Raw genomic sequence first — 12,752 nt, forward strand, 5'->3', positions numbered from 1 at the left:
GCCCTGCAAAAAAAAAAAAAAAAAAGAATTTTATGAAAGCTTGTATCCAATATTCTGGTCATAAACTGTACTTTTTTCCTTTATGCCTATCTCACCTATAAAGTTCTGACCCTAAACAGAAGGGAGTTAGTACACGAATTGTTTGGTCCATAACAACACCAGACTTAACACTGGGGAAAAACAGCTCGGCTTATTGCAATTGAAAGAAGCCAAAGCATAAGGACACTCTGGCTCAGTAAAGAAAATGATCAGTCCCTACAGCTGGGCCAACGTTAGGGCGCCAAGGCAAGTGGGGGACTTGGGGTGTCTCACATGCTTCACCCGAGTCCTGGCTCTGTTGTAGAAGAAACATACATCAAGGAAAGCCAATAAAATACCTATAAACAGAAATGATTTCCACATATATCCAAAGTTTTCCAAAACCAAGTAATTTTTCACCTTTTCATCTATAGCAGTGCTGACTGCTTATAATGATAACTCAGAAAATTCCCATTTTCCCAGGGAATGAAGATACTGTCACAACTGCGCTGACTTGGTTGACGTGTGGAGAGAACGGCTGTAAGTCCATCAGAGTCCCAGGCTGTGGTCTGGAAGATGCTGTCGCTTGAATATGCACTGGGCTTGTCTCCTCTTGCTTCTTTATTAGTTGCTCTCAGCTGATGGAAAAGTGTATGGAGTTAACGTAAGCATAGTTAACGCTTCCAGAATTTTAGGAGGGGATTATTCGCTGGACCACAGGGCAGTTCCCCTCTAGATTACTTAAATTACCTAGTACAGTGTAAATGCTATGTCAGCAGTTTCCAGGTTGGCAAATTCAAGTTTTGCTTTTTGGAACTTCCTGATTTTTTTTTTTTTCCAAATATTTTCCAACCATGGTTGGTTGAATCTGCAGATATGGAACTGTGGACACGGAGGGAAACTAAAACAGAGTCAAGTTTGGCAAACAGTTTACTAACAACTGTTTGTTGAGTTGAATGGTGATGAAAACCCAAGATAGAAAGTGAGCAGAGTGTCCTGCAGTTTCCTGGGCTGTGCCATTGTCACCAGCCCAAACTCTTATTAGTCACAGATGGAATAAACACTTCCTTTTCTTTCCCTGGAATGTCCTCAGGAATTCAGATGGGAGATACATCATCACACGGCTCCTTCGAGCACTAAAATGATATCAAAACACTCCCCACAAGGAACGCCCGAGCAAAGGATTCTTCAGAGCACGGGAATGATGGAACATATCAAATACACTGTAATAGAGCAGAGCAGGCTTTTTACATTTACTCTTGGAAGGATAGCGAATCCTATAGACTCAGTTTTAGGAATAACTTTCCTACTTTCACCTTTTTATGGTTATGACAGTGGTGATATAATTAACGTGGTAAAATCATCAAATAATGTCTTCACCAAGCTGATTCGGACGGATGGAGAGACAGTTATAACCGCTCCCCGCCCCCCGACCCATCACGCACTGCTGAACAGAAGGAAGCCCGTGAACGTGGTGTCGTCGTCCTCATCCGCAAACAGGCCGTTGAACCTCTCCCCTCCCGTCACCTGCAACCACACCTCGTCCCCGAGCTTCAGCTGCAGGACGATGCCACCGGACGCCTGGTCCTCGGAGCTCATGTAACCGTCCTTGGTGTGCAGGACTTTTACCCCGTTTTTGACCAGAGACACCTGGACGTTCCTGGAGAAAACGGTGATGTGGTAGGTGAAGTAATAGACGCCGGCGACGTGGCAGGTGAATTTCCCCGTGGCCACGCTGTAGTGGCCAAACTCGTTGTACAGGATCCTGTCGAACTTGATGGGCACGTCTGACGGAGGGAACTTGCTCAGCACCGTGAGCCCCACGGTGAAGGCGCTTTTGGGCAAGACTGGCGTCTCCCCAATTTTCCCTTTTTCTCCTCGATCCCCTTTCCAGCCTCTCATTCCCCGGGCTCCGGGCTCACCCTGGGGCCCCAGGGGGCCGGCATCTCCCCTGGGACCCGGCTTTCCGGTGGGGCCCACGGGGCCAGGTAAACCGGTTGGGCCGGAAGGTCCAGTGCTGCCCTTTGGCCCTTCTGGGCCAACGGGACCCACGTCGCCCTTCTCCCCCTTCTGCCCTCGGGCGCCGGTCTCTCCTCTGAGGCCTTTCTCTCCCATGGGGCCCACAAGTCCCTTTGGCCCGTGTTTCCCTGGGGGGCCTCTTGAGCCCTGATCACCTTTGACGCCCTTTGCTTCAACGTTTCCATCGGCTCCTGGGTAGGACAAGAAAGAACGGAGGAAGAGACGATTTGTGAAACTTTGCTTGTGAAAGCAACTTTGGTTTTTCTATTATTGAGCAAGTGAATGAGATAAGGCAGTGCACGGTTTCAGCATGTGCTCAGGGTTTGAAAGTTAATTTACTCCTAACTGTGCAGGTACATACACGTGCACAAAACACCCTCTACTATATCAGCATCGGGGCTCACGTTAGAAATGACAGTTATTTGGGACTTCCCTGGAGGCCCAGTGGTTAAGAGTCTGCGATTCCAATGCGGGGGGCGCGGGTTCAATCCCTGGTTGGGGAACTAAGATCCTGCATGCCGAGCGACACGGCCAAAAACAAAAGAAAGAAATGACAGCTCTCTGCCCGTCCCTGAGGGGACGCATCTTTGGAAGAGGGAAGAAGGCAGACAGCAGATTCACCAGGGCTGCTTTGGTAGCTGACGCGCAGCCCCGATGACGTGACGCCCCCCGAGAATCCCCTCACTGGAGTCAGGTGGTCCTGGGCGGGCGCTCACTGCTCGCCGCGTCTGCCGGCCTGTGCACCGCGCCAGGTGCGTGGCGCTGTCGTGGCTCCGCCTTCCCCCTCCCCGGCGCCTCCCGCTTCCCACGCCCTGACTGGACAGCCGTGGTCCGAGCTCCGGCTCTGGAGTGAGACGCCAGGATCCAGCCCAGTCTCCACCGCTTATGCACAAGCTGATTCCCCAGCTACACCTGGTTCCTCACCTGTACGGCTGGGATAACAAATAAAATATAGGCTGTTGTATTAAGTGAGTCAACACATGGAAGGCACTTAGAACGACCCAGTGGGGCGAGAACACTGTTCGTGTTGCCGTGGTAACCATCCTCCCTCCCCCTCGGGCGACAGCTGCCAGCATCCTCCCTGCCTCCAGGGCCCGGCTCAAGGGCCACCTTCTGCTGCAGTGCCACCCCGGGCGCTGAGTCAGAATCCAGCGTCCCTCCTCAGGGCCCAGCGCTAAATCAGGCTTCAGTAAACCATGGAGCGCGGGTCACGTCCAGCCTCCACCTGTTTTTGACAGCCCACAAGCTAAGAACAGTTGACACTTTTAAATGGTCACAAATCCTGTTCTGAGATGCGTGACAATTATGTAAAATTCAGGTTTCACTGGAACGCAGCCCCACTTACTAAGGCATCCTCTACGCAGCTTTTCCCTATGACGGCAGAGCTGAGTAGTTGTGACCGAGACCCCGTGGCCCGCAAAGCTGAAAATATTTACTAGCTGGCCCTTTATGGAAAGTTTGCCCATCTCTGCAGTGAACCCTGAGCTTCTGGAGAGAAGGACCGTGTGGCCTTTATCGCTGGAGCATCCTTGGAGCCTCCTAAGGGACTTGTCCTTGGTAAGCACTTAATAATTCCTATCCTATCATTGACGGCTCCGGCTGCGGACACAGCAGGACGGAAAGCCATCTCTGACCTGGCTCTCCTTTCTCTCCGGTCGTCCCGTCCTTCCCTGGGCCACCAGGATGTCCTGGTTCTCCTGATGGAAAATGAGAAAATAGGCAGAAGTTAAAATTCTAGCTCCAGTTTCCCTCGATGTGGGTCCCAGTCAGCGACGGAGGGTCCCGGGGAGCCCCAGCCTGACCCGCACACCCCACCCCTCCCAGACCTGCGGGGGGAGGGCAGGCAGGGGCAAGCAGCAAGGGTGCTGAGTGCGCCAAGAAGCGGGTTGTGCAGTGGACTGGTGGGCTTCCCAAGCAGCCGGCTCGATGATGATCACGACTGCATGTTTCTCACGTGACAAGGACTTGGGGGGGTGGCTTTGTCATTTGTGCTCCTTTTCCATCACTCTGTGGGGGGTGGAGTGGAAGTACTAGCCTCCTATGAAAGCACAGATGACCATGGTTACACCACACTACTTGGCATGGGAGAGAGGGTTCCAGAAGGATCTCTCTAGCGCCTTACAGTGGTGGTCAAGGTGCCGTGGAGACCCACTGGGACGTCAGGCCATGAGGTTCTGCTGTACACAGGAGTCCTGATGCTCAGAACAGGCTGCCCCAAGCACCAGCATCCTATGTTATGTCCACACACGTATGTTTGTAAGCTATGTACAGGTCATGTTCTGAAAACATGTTCATTATAAAACATACACACGGGACCTCCCTGGTGGCGCAGTGGTTAAGAATCCGCCTGCCAATGCAGGGGACACGGGTTCGAGCCCTGGTCCGGGAAGATCCCACGTGCTGCGGAGCAACGAAGTCTGTGCGCCACAACTACTGAGCCCACGAGCCACAACTACTGAAGCCCACGCGCCTGGAGTCCGTGCTCTGCAACAAGAGAAGCCACCGCAATGAGAAGCCTGCGCGCCGCAATGAAGAGCAGCCCCCGCTTGCCGCAACTAGAGAAAGCCTACACGCAGAAATGAAGGCCCAATGCAGCTAAAAATAAATAAATTAAAAAAATAAAATAAAACATACACGCAAATACATTTGAAAACGGCAAGACAAAGATTAAGTTAATTTTTAGTGTGAGAAATGTGACATAATATCCTTCTAAGAAACATGCGTGTTGTATATAATCTAAATAAACTATATATGTAGCGTGCAAGTCTTAAGGAAGTATGTGAAACTTGAAAGAACGGGGACCATGGAGGAAGAAGGAGAGAGAATGAGTAGCGGAGAGGTAGAGAAATTTGCTGTTGGATACAGGAGCATCTGTCTTCCTTCTCTCTCCATCTATCTTCTTCTGTGTGTATAGAATATGTTATAACGAGCGTTTTAAATTAAACCTCCCAAATTTGGAGATAGACCACCCAGCGCACACATGCGCCCTTAAGCCGGAGAGACAGGATGAGCGCCAGACGGGGGCTGTGACCTGGCTCCCACCCGCGCCCTTGGCCTGCAGAAATGTTGCCTCGGCTCTGGAGCAAAGGGGACTCAGACGTCTGTAGAGAAAGGGAGGCTGTGAGCCCGCAGTTTGAGTCACGGAGACGGATGCGACACTTCCACCGAGAAGAGTGTAAAGGAGAAGCCGGGGAGGCTGCCCGGCGCTGCACAAGCGCTGAGGTTCCCTGGGCGGCGGGCGCCTCCGAGGAACCGGGTGAGAAAACTGCGGCCGCGGAGAGCACGTGCCCCAGCCCCGGGGGTGCAGGCAGCGAGTGCACCGTCCACTCCGAGGGGTGATACAGGAGGCCCACCAAGAGCCTCCCAGGAGAAAGGCCAGCGTCGGGCCGTCACGCTTGGAGGGCCGCGGAGTCAGGTTCCGACAGCATCATCTGAGCGATGCCTTCCCGCGCTTCTCCCGGCCCAGCCCGCTGGTGGATCCAAGGCGGTCCTCGCAGTGAGAAGGGGCGGGGTGGGGGGGAGGGATCTCAAAGACACAGGGTATCCTGTGCGCGTGTGCGGGCACACGCACGCACGTGTACGCACATGTACACATACACGTACACACGTGATACCAGCGGGAGGATAAGGGATGGATTTCAATAAGATGGACGGTTTGCCGTTCACTTGGACAGGACCTTTCACTCCCCAGAATGAGACGGGCCTAATGTCCCAAAGCGGCGTGGACTTACTGGAGGTGCTGTTATCCGGTAGGAGAGCCCAGCGCCGAGTGCAGGCCGGGGCTTGGTGAGAAGGGACACTGCCCCTGGTGACCCTCCGCCCCATCCAGCCTACTCAGTAAGCGCTAGACCACAAACGCCCTGAGCAGGGAAACACCTACAAACACCTGGAATGTCACACATCTCTGCAGCAGACTTCCCACGCTGAGTGATCCTTGTTTCTCCAAATCTTAAAGGCTTTTTCAAAATCCATATTCTAACAGCACTTACTGGCAAAGCATTAATTTCAGTCCATCCTGAAACTGCTTTCTGTATATTATGCCACTTTAATATTGCCAGAGGCATATCTAATTCCCTGGTATAATCAAGAAATATCAAAAGAGGCTTCTAAATGTTTATCATTAAGTTTGGTGAGGCTCTCATACGACGTACCGAGAAAAATGACAGCGGCTTGTGTTCACGAGTCCTGAAATGCCTTACTTAATTGGTGTGCATCTTCCTATGAGTCTGTGATACCCTTGGGACATCCACAGTCAGGACAAGGGCACGTCAATGAACGTAAATGTAAATTCACCTGCCCACAGTCGTAATAATTTCCGGGTTGCGGGGGCAGACGTCTTCACAGATCTGACTGACGTTCATCATTGTTTTTTCCTTCTAATGCACATTTGAAGAATTCACATTAATAGAAATGGCAGCTCTGCCCTTCTCAGGATTCTTTAGTGCTTTGCATTATCAAGTTCACCTTCAACCATCAGGTTTTTTGCGGGAGTATTTTCAGCACCCATCTCTTTGTGATCGTTCAACGGCATAATCTGAGAACCCCCTGGTCCAGGCACACTTAGTGCAAAACATCCCAACACGCTGAAGGTCAGTGAACGCGGGAGGGTCCCGGCCAGCCTGCTCACACTGTGGGCCACCACTCTTCCCACGGGACATGGCCCAGGCCTCAAATGACACATGTGTATCTGCACACCGACCAAGTGAGGCCATTCACACGGATTCATATAGCAAGCGTTTTAAAACCTCAATTTTTTCTTCACCTAAATTTATCTTTTAAGAGGTCACTAGAAGTTTCGATGTTTTCTTCCTGCACCCAGATGGGTCCTCTGCTTACATCTTAGGTGTAGGACCCTACGGTCAGACCAGGGCTCAAGAACCCCATTCAGAAATCAAGCCTACAGGTTTTTGTCATGGAAACCACTCACACATCCTGGCTTTTGGGACTGTCCCTCCCAGAGGCTGGATCCTGTCCCCAAGTCCCCAAACCGTGGGGAGGTCCCGGGACACAGCACAGATACCCGAGGAGCGGCTGTGTGGCTCCAGGACCCTTCCTGTTCTCTGGCGTTCTGCACCGCCTGCCTCACGGCAAGGCCTGCACCGTGCTGGGTGCTCTCTGCCAGAGACCTGTCCGTCGGATGTCTCTCTAGGACCCGGTGCCAAAGATCCCTCATACCTGTCGCCTGAGGCAGAAAGATCTATGACATCACAAGCTCCTGAAAACGGCCCTGTAGTATCGGAGATGGTGGCCAGCAGACAGGCAGCCCCACTCAGTGGGAAAGCCCACGAGGACAGGGGTCCTCATGGCTCGTGCTGCCCTGTACCCCACACCCAGTCTGGATCTGGCCGGAGCAGGCTCTCCATCGGTGTCTTCTGGGCAATGGATGGATGGATGGATGGATGGATAGATGGATGGATGGATGGAGAGGGGAGAGCACACAGGCAATGAATGAATGAAGGAGGTGAAAGGAAGGGGGATGAGCGGGGGGCAGCTGCAGGCACAGGTGGTGGGTACCTGCGTCCCCCTTGTCGCCCTTTGCTCCATCACGTCCATCTCTCCCGGGCAATCCATTGTGACCCGGGTTCCCGGGGACGCCAGGGTGGCCCTGCCTGCAGGTGTCCTGTGAGCTCACCATCCCTGCGCAGACCCCGGAGACGAACAGGAGCCACCAGATCCTCATGGCTCAGATGACAGAGCTGAACGGAAAGACAGAAACAGACTGAAGGGAGAAACTCTCATCGCCGGGGCCACGGACAAAGCCTCTGCTCTTTGCAGTGGCCCAGCTTGGACAGCACAGTCAGGGCGGGTCGGGGGGCAGCTGGGAGCAGACTGGCCGCTCACAATCGAAGGACACTGTCCTTGGAAGGGCGCGTGTGACTGGGGAGACTCTAATGGTGGGCGATCCGGGAGAGAGCCACGTTCCAAGTCAGGAAACCCCCGCTGACTGTTTCGCTTTGGGCAAAGAAACTCCAACTGGCCGTTTCACTTTGGGCAAACCCCTCCTTGCAGCCAGAGGAGAGATTAATGCTCCCCTCACAGGGCTACTGTAAAAACCCAATTGGAGCGCACTGTGCATGAAAGCACATTTTGAACAGTAAAGCAAACATGGAATTAGCATTTGCTCCAGCAATCCCACTTCTGGGCATACACGCAAAAGAACCGAGGGCAGGGACTCCCGCAGATATTTCTACGCCCGTGTTCACAGCAGCAATGCTGTCCACAATCGCTAAAAGGTGGAAGCAACCCACGTGTCCATCGATGCATGAATGGATAAACAAAATGTGGTCCACCCACATGATGGACATGAGTCAGCCTTAAAAAGGAGGGAAATTCTGACACAGGCTACAACATGGGTGAACCTTAAAGACACTGTGCTCAGTGAGCTAGGCCAGTCACAAGTGGACAAATGCTGTGTGATTCCACTTACATGAGGTACTGAGAATAGTCAAATTCAGAGACAGAGAGTAGAAAAGTTGGTTCCAGAACTACTGCAATAAGGTGAAGATCAGAAACAAATTGAGTCACACAAATTTCTTGGTTTCCAGGTCATATCAAAGTTGTGTTTATACCATACCGTAGTCCATTAAGTGCGCATAGCCTTATGTTGAAAAACAATGTACATACCTTAAGTTTAAAAATACTTTATTGCTGAAAAACGCTAACCATTGTCTGAGGCTTCCGCAGTAGCGGTCGTAACATCAAAGATCACAGATCATCAGAACAAATGTAAGGGTGATGAAAAAGTTTGAAATATTGTGAGAATTACCCAAATGGAACGCAGAGAGACAAAGCGAGCAAACGCCTAATGTAGGGCTGCCACAAATGTTTAGTTTGTGACAAAACGCGCTGTCTGTGAAGCACAATAAAGCAACGTGTGCCTATATGCATAGTAACAAAGACTAGGAGCAGATATATCCAAACGCACGTGGTGGCTTCGGAATGGTGAGGTTATGGGAGCTTATCTTTTTTTAAAATGCTTTTTTACAGTGCCTATAAAACTATTTCTACGTATACATTTTTAAGACCCAGCTAGACTGTCATCCAGAGGGTCCCATTGCCGTCATGTGGAAGCCTCCACGAGCCTCAGGGTGCAGCTTGATGCAAATAGAAGTATCTGGGGACGGAAGGACAGATGTTTCCCTTTAAAATCACAAAGTTACGCCATTTCAGGAAATTGACTTGAGTTTTCTTAGAGCCAAATTCCATAAATAACCTACACCTTCCTCCTCTGTTTAACTCAGAAGTGACTGGTCCTAGTCAAATCTAACGTGCACAGACCAGCCTCTGCAGGGGCTCTAGATTTTTCCCTTTTAATTGTTTCAAAATGTGTTACGATTATTCCAGTAATAAAAAGGATCAGGAGCTCCTACAGGTGTCAAATTGGGATAAACTCCATTTTGCTCTCCAGCCAGAGGAGAGCTGAGATAAAAGCAAACATCCGTCCTTCTGTGATTCTTTCCCTGGTTCTGCACACCTGACACGGGCGGAGATGTATCACCCCAGGCCCGGCAGATAGACAAACTTCAACAAAGGATCATGAACAAAGGAACATGCTTTGCTCCCAAAGAAGCAGTGAGATAAGCTGTGGCACCATCTCTAAAGAAAAAATTTTTCAAGAAGGACATGACGGTTTGCACAAGGAATAGAGTGGAAATTACATTCATGTGTTATCTTCCAAAATAAAAAGTTCCATTTGCGTTTCTCACAAAGCCTCTGGCTGGCTCCTCAATGTTTAATTCCTACTTCTGGTGTTTCTCCAGAGTGCACTGGAGCTAGGACGCCGTCTGTCTCCCATCCTTCCCTCCCCGGCTTCCACCTTCCCTCTTGTCTTCTCTGGATCACTGCCCCCCCTGCCCTGCCCCTTCTCCACGCAGCACCTAGACTAGCGTCACTTACAGGTAACAGCTTGAAGAGAGCAGCTGCATCTTCCTACCTTCTTATTCTCAGCACTCACAGTCAAATATCTGTTGAGTGGTTGAATGAATGAATGACAGTGAATGAATAAATGAATGAATGAATAAGTAAATATTATCCTGGTTCCAACCACATGCAAATCTTCACCAGGGAGGTGGCTGGATGTTACCATCATCAGTGGTAACAGAAATGTTGGTTGGCACGTGGCTGCCCACAATAGACTCATTTCCCAGCCACCCCTGCAGCCCAGGTATCACCGTGAAACTAGATTTTGGCCAGTGGGAAGTGGGTAAAAGTGACACGTGCACCTGATGGGCCAGGACCTTCACGGGAAGGGGTGCGCCCTCCCTCATGAACTGGAGGGCAACACTTTGGGGACAGAGAAATCCTGGTCTCTGATGACAGCACAGACCAGCCCTGCCCTCCCAGCCCATCTTTGACATGAGAGAGAAACACACGTGCTGCTAACCTACCCAAGCCTGTTATTTAGGTTCCCTCCTGGAGCTAACCTAAGTTTTGATGGATGCAAGGCTTCAGCTGTCAAAGGGTGCGTGCTCAACCAAAGTGAGAAGGGTTTGACATCTGTAGTCACTCAGCCCAACAAAGTTGCTGAGGACCCACTGGGTCAAAAACCCTTCAGGTGATACATTAAAAATCCCACAGCAGGCCCTGCCTTAGACAGAGCAATACAGTCCGTGTGAACGCAAAGAGAATGGATACAGTCCTTCTGTTGAATGCCAAGTCGGGGGGGAAAGAGGGACCCTGGGAAGCCCCCGTGACCCCACAAACCTGACATACGGAAATGGTTAGGGGCAGAGGGATACAGACTGCAAATGGCTTTGGAAATACAGTCCGTGTGAACGCAAAGAGAATGGACACAGTCCTTCTGTTGAATGCCAAGTCGGGGGGGAAAGAGGGACCCTGGGAAGCCCCCGTGACCCCACAAACCTGACATACGGAAATGGTTAGGGGCAGAGGGATAGAGACTGCAAATGGCTTTGGAGTCACTGTTTGTTAGACCCAAATAAAATAGGTTCTTACTTCCTATTTCGGGGTTGCTTCTCCTATGGTTGGCCTACATTCTCCTTCACTACTGAATTTCTTTCTGAAAGGTTACTCAGGGCCCCTCCTGATTAATTTTCTCCAAGGACGTGTTGTCCCTAATTCACGGCCAAGATTAAAGGTTTCTACTCTTCATCATTCTTACTTGCCCAAATACAGAGATTTAATAAAGACCTGCCAGAACCCAGCTGAGCAATCTTTACTGGGTCTCCAAACCTCTAGCCTCTAAAGGTTGCAAAAAATGCAAGGGATGAGTGAACCCAGCATCCCTCCCAGACGTGACAGTCCAAGAACCTAAATCTCCAAATTGCCTTCATTGAATACATTTTCTTCCACTTTCTCTATACTTTGTACATATGTATTTCTTCTTCAACATATGCTGAAGGCCTTGTTTTAAACTACACTGGGTAAGTTAGTATTGCCACGAATATACAAATGTACGTGTTAACATCTGTGCAAAATAATCCATGGGCTTCTCTAGAAAGCTCTCTAGAAAGGTCTGCTAATTCTCATGATTTATGCTACGGTTTCATCCCTCCTCGCAGCCAGTCTGCAGAGTTCTAGCAGAAGAACTTCAAAATCTGCCTCCGCCTCTTGTTTAGCCTCTGAAGAATGTATTTCAGAACTGGCTTAACCCCTCTCCTACCCAAAGCCCTGTAGACAGATACCTACTTAAGCGGGATTATCACACACCAGTAATACAAGAGCTGCTTTAGGACTCTGATGCCTTAAACTGAATTTAAAGAAATTGTTTCCTAAGGCTCTTACCTGAACCCCAGGGCTGCAGGCGGCACGCAGGTGCGATGCAAACAAGGAATCAGGAGCAAACTAAATAAAAATCACACCTTCCTGCCACACAATTCCCTAGTGGATGGATCTGCAAAACAGCAGGAAGGGGAGGGAACAAGTAAGCACAAGGTGTCCTGGAAGAACTTCAAAAGTTGAGGCAACACTTGAGCCAGGGGCATCTTCCAGCAACACCACTTAGTTCAGCCAATTGAGCTCCTTCTTTCCGTCCTTTTAATTTTATTTTTCGATTTATTTTAATTATTATTTTTAACAACTTTATTGGAGTATAATTGCATTACAATGGTGTGTTAGCTTCTGCTTTATAACAAAGTGAATCAGCTATACATATACATACATCCCCATGTCCCTTCCTACCCTCCCTATGCCGCCCCTCTAGGTGGTCACAAAGCACCGAGCTGATCTCCCTGTGCTATGCGGCTGCTTCCCACTCGCTAGCTATTTTACATTTGGTAGTGTATATATGTCCGTGCCACTCTCTCACTTCGTCCCAGCTTCCCCTCCCGCTCCCCATGTCCTCAAGTCCATTCTCTACCTCTGTGTCTTTATTCCTGTCCTGCCCCTAGGTTCTTCAGAACCTTTTTTTTTTTTTAGATTCCATATATATGCGTTAACATACGGTATTCGTTTTTCTCTTTCTGACTTACTTCACTCTGTATGACAGACTCTCGGTGGCGAGAGAAGGTGAGGCAGCTTCCAGGTGGGTCTGGAGGGAGGAGTCCCCCCGGCAGGTGTTTCCCCTTAGACTGACGTTTGTGCCTTTGCTTCCTCTCCGCGATCAATCACGAGCTAATAGGATCAAACTGAAGACGATGCTGTTAGGCCTCGATCGGATCCCGGACCCTTAGAACTGACATCACTTAACTAGATCTCTCTGACTCTGTGTAGCTCCTTTTAGTGTAGGCGTTCGACTGCCTAGGAGTTTAATGCCT

General features: G+C 50.2%; 1 protein-coding gene across 1 annotated transcript; it reads right to left on the bottom strand.

The window, feature by feature from the left end:
* Window positions 1-1,455: 1,455 nt before the first annotated feature.
* On the bottom strand, window positions 1,456-7,717 carry LOC136137746 (complement C1q and tumor necrosis factor-related protein 9). Its single transcript, XM_065896204.1, has 3 exons — window positions 7,552-7,717; window positions 3,672-3,734; window positions 1,456-2,228 (listed from the first exon to the last, which is right to left on the bottom strand). Exons 1-3 carry the CDS (start codon window positions 7,715-7,717, stop codon window positions 1,456-1,458), a joined length of 1,002 nt encoding a protein of 333 aa, XP_065752276.1.
* Window positions 7,718-12,752: the final 5,035 nt, after the last annotated feature.

The sequence above is a fragment of the Phocoena phocoena genome, chromosome 18 (assembly GCF_963924675.1).
Source record: "Phocoena phocoena chromosome 18, mPhoPho1.1, whole genome shotgun sequence".
Taxonomy (NCBI): domain Eukaryota; kingdom Metazoa; phylum Chordata; class Mammalia; order Artiodactyla; family Phocoenidae; genus Phocoena; species Phocoena phocoena.